This window comes from Cryptococcus neoformans (assembly GCF_000091045.1).
Source record: "Cryptococcus neoformans var. neoformans JEC21 chromosome 6 sequence".
In the NCBI taxonomy this organism is placed as follows: Eukaryota; Fungi; Basidiomycota; class Tremellomycetes; order Tremellales; family Cryptococcaceae; genus Cryptococcus; species Cryptococcus deneoformans.
In genome coordinates, this window is record NC_006691.1 from 317,357 (window position 1) to 329,076 (window position 11,720).

At 47.6% G+C, this 11,720-nt stretch overlaps 4 protein-coding genes across 5 annotated transcripts; 1 reads left to right on the top strand and 3 right to left on the bottom strand.

The window, feature by feature from the left end:
- Nucleotides 1-142: 142 nt before the first annotated feature.
- Nucleotides 143-2,333, bottom strand: CNF01040 (endopeptidase, putative). The gene is made up of 7 exons (XM_024657343.1): nt 1,892-2,333; nt 1,686-1,736; nt 1,425-1,615; nt 1,151-1,373; nt 976-1,096; nt 627-925; nt 143-559 (listed from the first exon to the last, which is right to left on the bottom strand). The coding sequence occupies exons 1-7, from the start codon at nt 2,152-2,154 to the stop codon at nt 268-270; spliced, it is 1,440 nt and encodes a 479-aa protein (XP_024513001.1). The 5' UTR covers nt 2,155-2,333; the 3' UTR covers nt 143-267.
- Nucleotides 2,334-2,859: 526 nt separating this feature from the next.
- Nucleotides 2,860-4,896, top strand: CNF01050 (hypothetical protein). Its single transcript, XM_024657344.1, has 7 exons — nt 2,860-3,374; nt 3,431-3,518; nt 3,571-3,810; nt 3,863-3,976; nt 4,050-4,264; nt 4,342-4,534; nt 4,595-4,896. Exons 1-7 carry the CDS (start codon nt 3,166-3,168, stop codon nt 4,811-4,813), a joined length of 1,278 nt encoding a protein of 425 aa, XP_024513091.1. The 5' UTR covers nt 2,860-3,165; the 3' UTR covers nt 4,814-4,896.
- CNF01060 (conserved hypothetical protein) lies at nt 4,835-6,851 on the bottom strand. Its single transcript, XM_571571.2, has 7 exons — nt 6,605-6,851; nt 6,490-6,553; nt 6,330-6,439; nt 5,832-6,282; nt 5,478-5,778; nt 5,160-5,421; nt 4,835-5,100 (listed from the first exon to the last, which is right to left on the bottom strand). Exons 1-7 carry the CDS (start codon nt 6,701-6,703, stop codon nt 4,981-4,983), a joined length of 1,407 nt encoding a protein of 468 aa, XP_571571.1. The 5' UTR covers nt 6,704-6,851; the 3' UTR covers nt 4,835-4,980.
- Nucleotides 6,852-7,691: 840 nt separating this feature from the next.
- CNF01070 (plasma membrane fusion-related protein, putative) lies at nt 7,692-11,656 on the bottom strand. Of its 2 annotated transcripts, XM_024657345.1 has the most exons (6): nt 11,461-11,656; nt 10,737-11,395; nt 10,586-10,690; nt 9,911-10,535; nt 9,531-9,863; nt 7,692-9,476 (listed from the first exon to the last, which is right to left on the bottom strand). In XM_024657345.1, exons 2-6 carry the CDS (start codon nt 11,307-11,309, stop codon nt 7,882-7,884), a joined length of 3,231 nt encoding a protein of 1,076 aa, XP_024513100.1. In that variant the 5' UTR covers nt 11,310-11,395; nt 11,461-11,656; the 3' UTR covers nt 7,692-7,881. The 2 variants fall into 2 exon arrangements, with proteins under 2 accessions (XP_024513100.1, XP_571569.2); XM_571569.2 differs by lacking the exons at nt 9,911-10,535; nt 10,586-10,690; nt 10,737-11,395; nt 11,461-11,656 and having other exon boundaries at nt 9,531-9,883.
- Between the last annotated feature and the right edge of the window lie 64 nt (nt 11,657-11,720).

Genomic DNA, 11,720 nt, shown 5'->3' on the forward strand with positions numbered 1-11,720 from the left:
CGTGGGGCAGCAGTAGGAGTCGTCATGAAGCGGTTATTAACGGCATCTACACGTCGTTTGGGCGAATAAAAGACCGAAAAAGAACCTAAAACTTGGATGCACAGTCGACAAAGAGACGATTTTACAGGAGACATGTGCAATGCATCATTGGTCGTCGAATTCGTACACGTAAAAAGGCTACACGTCAAGTTGAACAAAATAAATATGTTATTTTTTAATCTTGATTTCGGCTACATAGCGTTATCCCTCGTCATCATCATCATCCTTTCAAAGGGCCAACGCAAGACCGAGCATAGCTCCAAGCCCCAGCACGCCCCACAATACACCCCTCTGCTGCACATCAACTCTGCCGGTCAATTGTGCCCCCCTGGAAGAGCTTGAAGTGGTCCCATTAATAGTCGCTTCTTCCGAGGTGACGGGCATTCTTTTGTTGTGAAGGAGGGTAACGTTAGTGGTCAAAGGTGCAAACCCGATAGCTGTGGGTTCATATCGGAATGAAGTGTATACGTTTTTGAGGAATGCGGCACCGACGATCCACTGGACTGGGGATCTCGGAGACCTACATTCACGTCATGGTGTTATTTCCTGTTAAAGCGACAGGCGGAGAAAATGTAATAATAGCTTACACATCTTGCCCAAAGAACGCTCCAATACAGGTCTTGCCATCGTCGGTAAAAGTCCCAAAATTCATGTCCGTGTTGGAGATTCCATACTCTACTCCGCCAAACTTGAGTTTCACGTCAACATTGGTATCGCACGGGTACTGATAATATCCCCCTTGCCCCATAACCGAGCTTGGCACTTTGGAAGAGCCGGGTATCTGGGCATAAATCGCAGCGGCCATGTCAGTTGGCACGCCGATGAGGGTAGTACCAGTATCAATAGCGCAAGCAGGGGCCTTGCGGCCGATTAGGAGGCCTTTAGACTGAGGGCAAGATTAGAGCGGTATGGCGAACGAGCCTTGGAAAGACTGACGACATCGACAGGGTTCCCACCCACTGTCATACCCTCCAAAGGGAGTTTCCAAAAATCCCTCTCTCCCGGTCCGATTGGAATATAATTCAAATCACCCTCAAACTTGGTTGAATCGACCCCGCTATCAGGCAGTTTTAGCATCATCCATCCTTCTCTCACAACAATTGGTCCTTACCCAAAAATAAAATGCCCCCCATCAAACTCAATCTTCTGGGCGCTGCTATTTCCTTTGAATCTGGCGAGGTAAACCCCCATTTCTGGTGAATCCCAAGCACCAGAAGACGCCAAGGCTTGCCAGAAGGGGGTTGAGTAAGCGGACGCAATGGTGTTCCACGCAAGACCCAAAAGACCTGATGTGGGATAATCGATCAGACCGTCAATAGCTTGAGTCACCACAGCTATAGAGATATATTTAGCGTACTTGTTCTAACTTCAGGGTCGGGACATACCAAAGGCTTGTTCACGGACTGTGAACCCCCCAGTCGAGACGGTGTCATTTGCCAAATAGCCTCCCGCATTACCGGATCCGTAAGCAATGCTGAATTGCTTTCTTTCAGTTTCGAATGTGAATGAATTGCTGGCATCAAAGGTATAGGTCTTGGAACAGAAATCGGCTGTACATCCTTTCTCGGCCACCCAGCTACACAAGCCGTCGTCGTCAGTGTTCTATAAAAGAAGCGACGTAGAGTGCGTCGGATTCAGTTCCTCACAGGTCAGATGATCCAGTATCCATGATAACAATGAACTGCTGAGGCGGAGTGCTGCAAAAGTCAGCGGACAAATTGACAGTCAAGCAAAGTTTCAGCGTAGCCCACCCAATCTCTATAGGAGCAGTATATAAACCGTCAAGGCCAATATCGATCAAGCTAGAGTGTAGGGTCAGTAGGTAAGTAGCATGAAATCATTCAACACTCACTCTATAGATTGCTGTGCTCTTTTCATCTGTCCTTCTTTTTCCATTCTATCCCTCTTTAACAACTCCTTACCCTCCTCGTTGAGATATGGCTCGTACTTTGCCCGCATAGACTTTGCCTGGCTGATCAACCATGCATGACGTTGCGAGATATCATCAGAGTGCTGGCGAGATTCGAGCACTTTCAATGGTAGGTGAAAGGAAGAAGGGACGGTAGGCAGCGTTGCTGCGAGGGTGAGCGGTAGGAGAGCGAGGGAAACGAGCATGACAGATACCAAGGGCAAGCAATGGGTTTGTTCGAATTCAGAACAACGGGAACCTGAAATATAAAAAAAGGTTACCTTGTTTACGAGTTCTTTGGCAAGTTGAATGTTTGTGCAAGCAGGAAAGGGTGCCAGCCTGGTCTAGTCGGATCCAGGTACGCTAGAATGTTTGTAAAAAAGCCGATACCAAACATCAAACAGGGGTTATGCACATGTATTGCATTAGTTTGGAATTAGTGCATGATGGACAATGAGGTGCATCGCCTCCATTGCTGGGATTCAGACTCACCGTCCAGCAACGGCTTCCAGCACATAGGGGCACTGGGAGGTACGGGTGCTGAAACGAAGAACCGTTAGTTTGTTGTTACGCGCTTCGCACGCTTGTACCCCGTATCGAATTGTTGTACCCGCTATGCCTTGCATAGTTTCCATAATCGTAGGATATGATTGCCAGGGTACTTTTTGATCCAGAGCTGTATACGTCTTTCGCGGCAATAGGGAAAAGAAAGCGGTTCACCTCTGCTATGGAGACGAAGAGGAGGCGATAAACAAAATAAACAAACATCCGGTAATCAGCTGTGCCTGACTAACAACAGAGTATTGCCATCGGTCTTTCCATTGTTCAGCCGACTTTTCGGCTTTTCTCCGAGACTTATACTGTATATACGTAAGATTAACGTAAGATAGGCAACACTGCAAATATGATTGCCGCAGATTGTATCCTATGCAGATGGAGACGGTATATGGTAGCAGTGCACACAATGCACGTAACTCGCCGGACTTGATATTTTACAGCTTCTACACCGTGGCAAAACAGGGAAGGATGATTAGCGCAAGCTGATTCACTGGCCTTCGTTTGCAGATCGGTCCCGACTTATATTGCCGATCTCTTATCTATTCAGCGCCAGACCTTGCAAATGTACATGTAATAAACTTCCATATCCCAAGTTGACACCAACTCAGCTTCTTCAGTATCATTCCACTTCCTTCCACCGCCATCAATAAATAGCAATAATGACATCCCTTACGCAGGCCCTCAAACGTGCCCAACAGACCTATGCCAACCGTAACCGCAAGTCTTATGAGGCACATCAGGCTGCCTCTCGGCATCTTCCAGGTGGAAGCACTCGTTCGTCAATTTTCATTCACCCCTTCCCTCTGTGCATTCAGAAGGGCCAAGGTGTGAAAATCACGGATCTGGACGGACACGAATATGTGGACTTGTGAGTAGTAATATCACGTGGTAAAATACAATCGTCTCACTGATTTTTTCCTGCAGTGTGTCTGATTTCACGAGCGGCATATATGGAAAGAGCCATCCTGTTCTTATAGATGCTATCAAAGAGGCTCTCGACAACGGACTTCAGGTCTGTATGCAATCAATCAATCATTATTGACATCACGTTAATGTGCTTGTAGCTCGGTGCTCACACCCTTGCAGAAACGACCCTCGCATCTCATTTCACATCCCGATTTCCCTCCATTGAACTCGTCCGATTTGCCAACTCTGGTACAGAGGCTAATATTTTGGCGATATCTACTGCTATCAAACACACTGGTAGAAAGAAGGTGCTGGTTTTTGAAGGGGGGTATCATGGGAGCGTCATGTCGCATTTTCATATGAAGGGAGGAGATGGGGACGATTTGAAGGTGCCCTTCGTAAGTTTTGAAGCCTGCGGGGGCGAGGAACTTTTGTCTCACTTATGCATAGGATTTTGTGGTATGCTCGTATAATGATCGCAAGGCAACCGACGCTCTCATATCTCAGCACCCATCTGAAATAGGAGCTATCCTTGTTGAACCCATGCTTGGCGCTGGTGGATGTGTGAGCACATTCTGCCTCTATCCCCATCTTGCTGAGATTTTTAGCCAAAAGCATTGATTAACTTAACTTACAGATCCCCGGTGATCCTGCATTCCTTCAATTCCTCCGGGAGAAAGCTTCTTCGATCGGCGCCGTGCTCATTTTCGATGAAGTTCAAACTGCTAGACTTTCGACTGGAGGGCGCCAAAAGATTCTGGGCATCACACCCGACTTGACTACCGTTGGCAAGTTCTTTGGTGGGGGTTTCGCCTTTGGAGCCTTTGGGGGGAAGAAGGAAATTATGGAGAAGTATGTGCCTCTTTCTCAAAGTTATCGCAGGATAGGTCGACGAGTATGTCACAATGCTGATCAGCATATGGCAATAGATTTGACGCGAGGAAGGGAGGTGCAATATCACATGGAGGGACCTTCAACAACTCCCCGCTGACAATGGTTGCCGGTGCCACAGCGATGGAGAAGATCTTGACTGAGGATGCGCTGAAGAACTTGAATAAGTTGGGTGATTGGATGAGAGAAGAGATCAACAGGATGTTCACAAGCGATGGATCGCCTTTCCTGGTAAGTCGAGTGTCCTTCAGAAATATTGTTTCCTCTCGGCTCATGGGTTTCGTTTGTCAGATGACTGGGCTAGGTTCCATCAATCAATTCCATTGCACTCTCTCATCAAACCAAAATCAGGTTCTGGATCTTCTTTTTTTCTACCTTCTTGAGAGGGGATTCTGGATAGCTCAGCGAGGACTCGTCAGTCTGAGTTTTGCCATGACCAAGGAAGACGTGCAAAGGTTTATCGAGGCGGCAATAGAAGCTACACAAAAGGTGAAAGCAACGCTGAAGTAGAAAGTGCCGACGCGCAGTTCCATATTTCTACATATCATACATGACCAATGGTCTAATGATGTGTCTATTGGTACAAAAACAACTGAGAGAAATGATGTTTCCTCTAAGCCCTAAAACTCTGAACCCATTTGTTCACTTTTATCTGTATACAATCAAGAAACCCTGTTCTAGGCGTATTCTTTAAGCTCTTGAGCGGTTTTCTCTTTGCTGCTGACAGAAGCTGTCTCCACGTTCTCAACTGAAGCTTCGGCTTGCGCTTGCAGTATCGCTTCGACATTGGGGGCAGTCTATCGCAAGCCATCAGCAACCATCTGTATTAGGAAAGAAGCAACCGTTTGACACTCACTTTATTGCCCCAAATGGTCAGCTTACCGCCATACTTCCTGCTGTTGATGATCCACATGACGAAGCCATAGACCATCAGAGGAACAAAGCCAGTAAGAGGGATGAAGAACGATCGCCATGTGTTAACATGGTCTGAAACGGCACCTTGGATAGAGGGGTAGGCGGCACCACCAGAGACACCCAAGGCAACGACACCGGAACCGATCTTGGCGTAGGAGCCGAGGTCGGCAGTGGCGACACTGAAGATGACGGGATAGCAGATACTAACATACGAACGCGTTAGTGGATCAACTGAGGCATGTGGCCTTATAATGCTCACGACTCGAAGAAGAAGATCATGAACAAGCATGCAATACCGCCGTGGCCAGGAATAGTAGCTGTCAAAATACTGAACAAGCAAAGGCCAATCCCGTTTATAAACAAGGCGAATGAGGGATCAATCCATCGCAAGTATACAACACCGAGGAATCGACCAAAAGTGAAGAGGGCTTGACATCCCGAGAAAAGGTTCGAAGCGGTTGCGGAAGAGTAGGCAGGGGAGATTCCGGGCTGCTCGGTGATGTAGAATATGGTGAAGGAGGCCACAGCGACTTGGGCACCGGTGTAGAAAAACTGAGAAACTATTCTGGGGTAAGCTAAATCATTTTTGAGAACTCCAGAAAGCCAAACTCACGAGCTCCAAAGAGAGTATGGTATTGCTTCCAAAAGCTCTGACCAGCGATCTTGTCTTGCTGTTCCGTGGTGACTGTCTGCTTAACTTCAGGGAGTGTTGTAAAGCCCACCAAGATGTTGAGCAAAAATGCAAAACAAGCCAGAGCGAGGTACACGTATTGCACAGTGTCCAAACTATATTGGTTGGCTCCGTTGAAGAAGGTATGGGAGGCAATAATGGGACCGACTACAGTGGCGATACCATTGAATCCTTGAGCAAAGGTCAGCCTCATGGCAGATTGAGCAGGAGGGCCGAGGACGGTAATGTAAGAGTTGGCGGCCGTTTCGAGCGTTGCAAGGCCGCTAGCAGCAACAAAAGTAAAGGCAATGAACATGCCGTACTTTTCATACTTTGCCGAGGGCCAAAAGAGGACCGCTCCAATGGAAAAGAGGCCGAGACCAATGTGGATACCCTAGTCACCTGTGAGTGGAAGCTGAAAAAACGCTAGGTAGCACGAACCTTCTTGTAACCGTATTTGCGCATGAAGATACCCATAGGAGGAGCTACAAGTAGATATGAAATGAAGTAGGCAAACTGCAATAAGGTTGATTGGGTCTTGGTAAGGCCAACTAACCAAATGGATTAGCTTAATGATGGAACGGGTCGATAACCAACTTACAGATTGTGAGGAAGTGCTTATTGAGGACATCTAGCAGACCGTAAGAAAGACCCCAAAGGAAGAACTGTGCTCAGGATAAGTTTCGTTGTGCAGTCTTTGAGTCAGGACGACCTACCAAGGAGGAGACCAGGGAAAAGGCAAAGTACAACTCTGACTTTGACAGGTCAGTATAGTCGACAGCGGTAAGGTTGGCTGCTTTCTTCTTGAAGAACATCTTGATTGTGTTCCTCGACTCAGTTTAGTTGAAGCGAGGAGGGTGTACCGCGGGCTTCTAACGTTGCTTATATACCACTCCCCCACATGTGTTGGGATCTTCCTGGTAAGCTTTGTGATTTCCCCCACTTACGGAAAGAGCAGTAGACAGGTGCCTTATGGCTCGGCATAATTCTATAGACCAGCAAGTATTGGCATCTAGGAACACGTGGCCACATTACTGATCTCCAATTTCCCCTCTTCCTCGCTTGGATGGTGGCCTAATAACGACCGGCCGTATGCCGTTGCCGCACGAAGGTTTACGAATCGATCTAATGGCTTAATTACGTTACTTCAGGGTCAGTGGTGGGCGGAAGGACATGTCAGGCACCACTTATACCTGGAACTGGAAATTGAGTGTCGCGCAGTGATAAGGAAGCGGTTTTGGGGCCGCTGTGGGGTATGTACGGGGCACTTGCGGGGCACGAGATGGCCATATGGGTCATATCCGGGGAAGAAGTCATACCGTCGGCATGAGCCTGGCAGGCACTGTGCACTTACCAGTAATCATATGAGCATTCAAAAAGAGGCCTCCTCTATTAGCAAGTGGATCACGTAGTTCAGTCGGCGGCTTCCCGCGCGGCAATGGGTCCGCTCGACAGCCTCAACAAGGTTCTGCTAGCGCGAATTCCAGTCACGTGAACGTAGCTTTCTCTTATAGTGGCTTATTATCACCCTCCGCTTGCTGCGATCATTTTGGACAGGGTGCAGAATGCAGGAGGAGATGGGGAAGAGAAACGAGAAGGGCAGGTCAGCAACACCTGCCTATCAAGTTCCCCCCTCGAAACCATTCGAGATGACGTCAGATAGTAACAGATGTTGTTTCGTCTTCCTGTTTGTATGAAGGGAACTTGTTAAACTGCAATATCGATCGGCAATGGTCGCCGGTGATGTTCTGATATCTGGAGCGTCCTGTCGGATAATGCAGAACATATGGCTTATAGGTCTGGGTCTAAAGTCTTTCAGACATTGATGGGGATGTATAGTAGTAGAAGGAGTGTATTACTTGCAAGTTGCACTTGTGTAATCTTCTTTAATTCTACACCTTATTACATGTACAAATTTAAATTACCGGTACACTTCACCAAATGTAAAACAAGACAATTAATCGCCAAGTCATCGATGCCCCATCTTCAACGCTCACAGCCCTCGTTCATAATCATCCCCAAAGGGATCTTTTCTCTCCCTTTTCTCCTGTAATTCCTTCACAATTTCAGCCAACGCCCTTGTAGCCTGCCCCCCCTTTTGTGCTACTCCCACTTGTACCTTGGAGGCACTCACCAACTGTGGTTCAGCCGCAAAATACGATACGGAAGAAGAGGCAGGAGAGGTCACTCCGCCGTGCCTGCTATCCTCACGGGAAGAGCGGGAATGGGAGGACTCGTACTCTTCAACATAATCCATAGAAGCACGCTTATGTTTGGGGGGAAGCGGTGGCATGTCTTGGAAAGGGTCCGGGTGACTTGTGGTTGAAGGGATGACCATACCCTCTCCGAGAGTCGAAGCTCGAGACATTGGTCGTGGGTAGACAGGATGGGGATTATAATTGGCAGCTGCCATTTCGCTAGGTGGGAGGACTCTTGGGTATCTCCCTTTATCATCTTCTAAAGCGCGACCCAGCATTCGTGGATCGACCATCGACCATTCTGGTTCAGCCTTTTTCTCGGGCAGACATTGATGTCCCCCAATCCAATCGTGCCCTGGCGTCCGGGCCGTCGGCACTTGGCTCGCACCGAAACTTCCTTCGGTTCTTTGACTAGCTTTCCTCGCCAACGCGGCTCCAAGCCGTTGACTTCTTGTAGGGAAGAAAGACTTTACACCCTCGAATGCACCGTAGAACTTGTCAACCCAAAACGGCTGAGCTGCGCTCGACTCGGATGACTCTGAGGAAGGTCGAGGGAATGGTGAATTGGCATGATCTCGGGAGTACTTCTCAGAAGTTTGAACTGGTGCAAGTGGTACCTTATCATCGTATGGTGTCGTGGTATCAGTTAGCTTGCGTCCTGACAGTTTGAGGAAGCTCTGCCCAGGCGCAGCTAATGAGGCAATAGTGGAACGAACAGCAGAGGTAGCGTGAGATCCAAATGGCCCTGCAGCATGTGAATCTCTCATTTTGAAGAAGCTCTTCTCATGGTCATCGTTTCCGTTGTTCACGTTGGGAACGTCAGCATGAGTGTAACTTTCTAAGCAGTTGGTTGGTGTTGTACCGCGGAACTGCTTCTCTGCGTAGGAATCGTATATGGGATGGTTGTTGGTTAACCATGCTTTCCATCTTGGGTGTTTGGACTCGGGAGGACCGTAACCAGGTGGACTTGAAGAGGATGGTACGCCTCGCAAAGCCATAAATTTTTCTCGTCCACCACTGTTCCAAATCACCACAGCAAGGCCAATCAGGAACAGTGCCAGCCAGACGCCTAACATGATACCGTAGAAAGTCCTTTCCACCTTGAGCGCACTCTCAAAATGAGAGATCAAAGTTCCAACTACACCATCATCATCATCCCCACCATCTCCAGACCCGACGGCTGCTGCTGCGATAGGAGTTGCGATCTCATTCATTGAGTCATTGGAGAGAAGAAGGATATCGGACGGAAAGGTAGGAAGGTCGACAAAGGCGTGCTCGGATATCCAAGTGAGACCCTTTTCAAGATTGGTGATCTTGGAGCCGAGGATACAGTACATGAAGGTATTGATCGGGTTGTAGAGGATGGTGCCCCCGAATGAAGCATTGAGTGCTGATAATATGTTAGTATTATCTCCTCAAGAGAAAATGCAGAGATTTGCTTCACCCTTCTCAACTTCGTCATAAAACTCTACAAGTGTGGAATTGAGAGTAACTGCTGTAGTGTTCACCCAGCTTCCGAACAGCTCATTGTTGATTCTGTCTTGATATCCTGCAATAGCCTCGTTATACGAATCGGCATATTCCTGGCTACTGTTCAAGGCCGCAGCGTTCAACTTGGTGACAAGTGAGTTGGTGGAAGCGGTGACAGTAGAATTGGCGCTAGACTGGGCATGTGCCTTGAGAGCATTGAGAGCGACGAGCTGGAACTGTATGGAGAGGAAACCAAACAGTGATATGAAGAGGAGCGCAAGACACGTCGGATGCGCAAGATAGGATACTATGTACTGTCAATCAAAAGGTCGCCGGCAAAATTGCCACACTTACAAAACCATCGTAGATTTGTTCTCGTGCGCGGCATCTTCGCAATCTTCCCCAAGAAAGTCCCGGAATATCTTTCCAGCACTGGATGCTCAACGATCGCTACCATTCTCCATGCATCACTCTTTCCATCTCTATCCCACTCTTCATTAACGGCATCGACTGTATCCTTCATAAGCTTCCATTTACGCCATTCCCATACTGCCAAAGCAGCCCAAATAAGGAAAAGCAACAGGAACATCAAGCCGATCGCAATGCTGGAAAGCTTGTGTAACGCCTTGGCTGTATCGTCAATCAGAGAAGTATCAAGATCAGAGCAAAGATCGTTGGAAAGATCGTTGGCACTGTTGGCGGAAAGAGAAGACAGCGAAGGAACAGAAAGAATGGATGAGTTGAAACTAGCTGCCATCTCGAGACGAGTCGAATTAATCTCGCTGATGAGAGCCTCAAAAGGGGTATCAATAATTTCGTCCATTTTCTTCTTCAGATCGGTCAGCGTGGGAAGGGAAGAGTTGAGGGTGATAAGACCATCCTCAAATGTGGTAGGAATGGTGACATTCTGCAAGAATGATAGTGCGGGGATGGAGAACTCGGGTACAGAAATGTTTAAATTAACAAGTGTTGTAACTCTCTGCATATACGATGAGCTACATCTTCAGGTATGATGGGGACGAAACGTACATTGATCGCGCTTACAGCAGTCTGGATAATATCGTTGGCGTCACCGATATCATCTTGTATATTACTACGAACTGAATTCAAAGTGTCCGTGACCGCATCAGAAATCTAAGAACGCGTTAGCTAAATTTACACCCGGTAGCTTTTTACTCACAGTTTGCACAGCAGATATCAGAATTTCCAAAGTTCCTCTTACAGCCAGCTCAATAGTGCACAGCAACAGGCTCCTATATGTATCTACTATAAAGTTGACAACAGCTTCAATTATGGTGATTGCATCCATCAACATGGTCCCAATGGCTAAAATACTCGCTTGTGTCGCCCTTATGGCCTCTTGGTTTGTCTGCATGGCCAAATACCTCGGCAGGGTTTTGATAGATGCTGCTGCCTTGGCAAGACCTGAGCATGCAGAGAGAACCGAAGACTTGAGAGAAGTGGCCAGGGAAGCTGTTGAAGAACGGTTTTGTATGAGATGAGCTATGGTGAGAATCATAGGTAGAAGACATGGCGAGAAGAAGGTAAGCAGAATTCGTGGTAATAATGAGAGATATGGTCGCAGAGGGATGGTCTCTGACAGTCGAGAGGGTGATGGTGGAGAGTAGGGGGTATGAGGCGTCGCTGGAAGAGGAGACGCAGCATATTGTGCGAAGGGGGGTTTGGTGGGTGGAGACAAAGGAATAATCTCGTCAGGATTGACAAATTTGGAAGGAGCTTGTGGGTAAGACATGAATGAGATGACGGCTTGTAAGCGTCGAGAGTTGGTGGAAAGGTTCAGGCTATATGACTAGTGAGGAAAAGAGTAAACGAAGTAAGCTGGTATCGTAAAGTCAGGATGTTAGTGGCAAACATGATTCATGGATCCAAAGAATACCATATACGTGGTTGCGAGGTGTCCCGTGAATGAGCCCATCGTCCATCAGCAATAAGTGGTGGTTGATCGACATGACTATTTTCCCTTGCGCATGTTTCAGCACCTTCTTAACCGTTTGTTCTTGTCATCTGTCGGCGTCTAAAAGGGCGATAGCTGTGCATGGGCTGGCGGTGCGGATTGACAGCTTGAAGAGAAGACAAAAAGACAAAAAAGAAACAATTGTTACAAAAACAAAAAGAAAATGGACCAGCAACTTCAAACCAAAGG

Bases quoted from the DNA above. Each gene is read 5' to 3' on its own strand.
- CNF01040 (XM_024657343.1), bottom strand. From the start codon at position 2,154: ATGCTCGTTTCCCTCGCTCTCCTACCGCTCACCCTCGCAGCAACGCTG. The intron at 1,374-1,424 runs GTATGTCCCGAC...ATATCTCTATAG, and splicing joins AGTCCGTGAACAAGCCTTTG to CTGTGGTGACTCAAGCTATT. The intron at 926-975 runs GTCAGTCTTTCC...TCTTGCCCTCAG, and splicing joins GTGGGAACCCTGTCGATGTC to TCTAAAGGCCTCCTAATCGG.
- CNF01050 (XM_024657344.1), top strand. From the start codon at position 3,166: ATGACATCCCTTACGCAGGCCCTCAAACGTGCCCAACAGACCTATGCC. The intron at 3,811-3,862 runs GTAAGTTTTGAA...ACTTATGCATAG, and splicing joins ACGATTTGAAGGTGCCCTTC to GATTTTGTGGTATGCTCGTA. The intron at 4,265-4,341 runs GTATGTGCCTCT...ATATGGCAATAG, and splicing joins AAGAAGGAAATTATGGAGAA to ATTTGACGCGAGGAAGGGAG.
- CNF01060 (XM_571571.2), bottom strand. From the start codon at position 6,703: ATGTTCTTCAAGAAGAAAGCAGCCAACCTTACCGCTGTCGACTATACT. The intron at 6,283-6,329 runs GTTCGTGCTACC...ACAGGTGACTAG, and splicing joins GCAAATACGGTTACAAGAAG to GGTATCCACATTGGTCTCGG. The intron at 5,101-5,159 runs GTGAGTGTCAAA...GGCTTGCGATAG, and splicing joins TGACCATTTGGGGCAATAAA to ACTGCCCCCAATGTCGAAGC.
- CNF01070 (XM_024657345.1), bottom strand. From the start codon at position 11,309: ATGTCTTACCCACAAGCTCCTTCCAAATTTGTCAATCCTGACGAGATT. The intron at 10,536-10,585 runs GTACGTTTCGTC...TCGTATATGCAG, and splicing joins CTGCTGTAAGCGCGATCAAT to AGAGTTACAACACTTGTTAA. The intron at 9,864-9,910 runs GTAAGTGTGGCA...GACAGTACATAG, and splicing joins AACAAATCTACGATGGTTTT to TATCCTATCTTGCGCATCCG.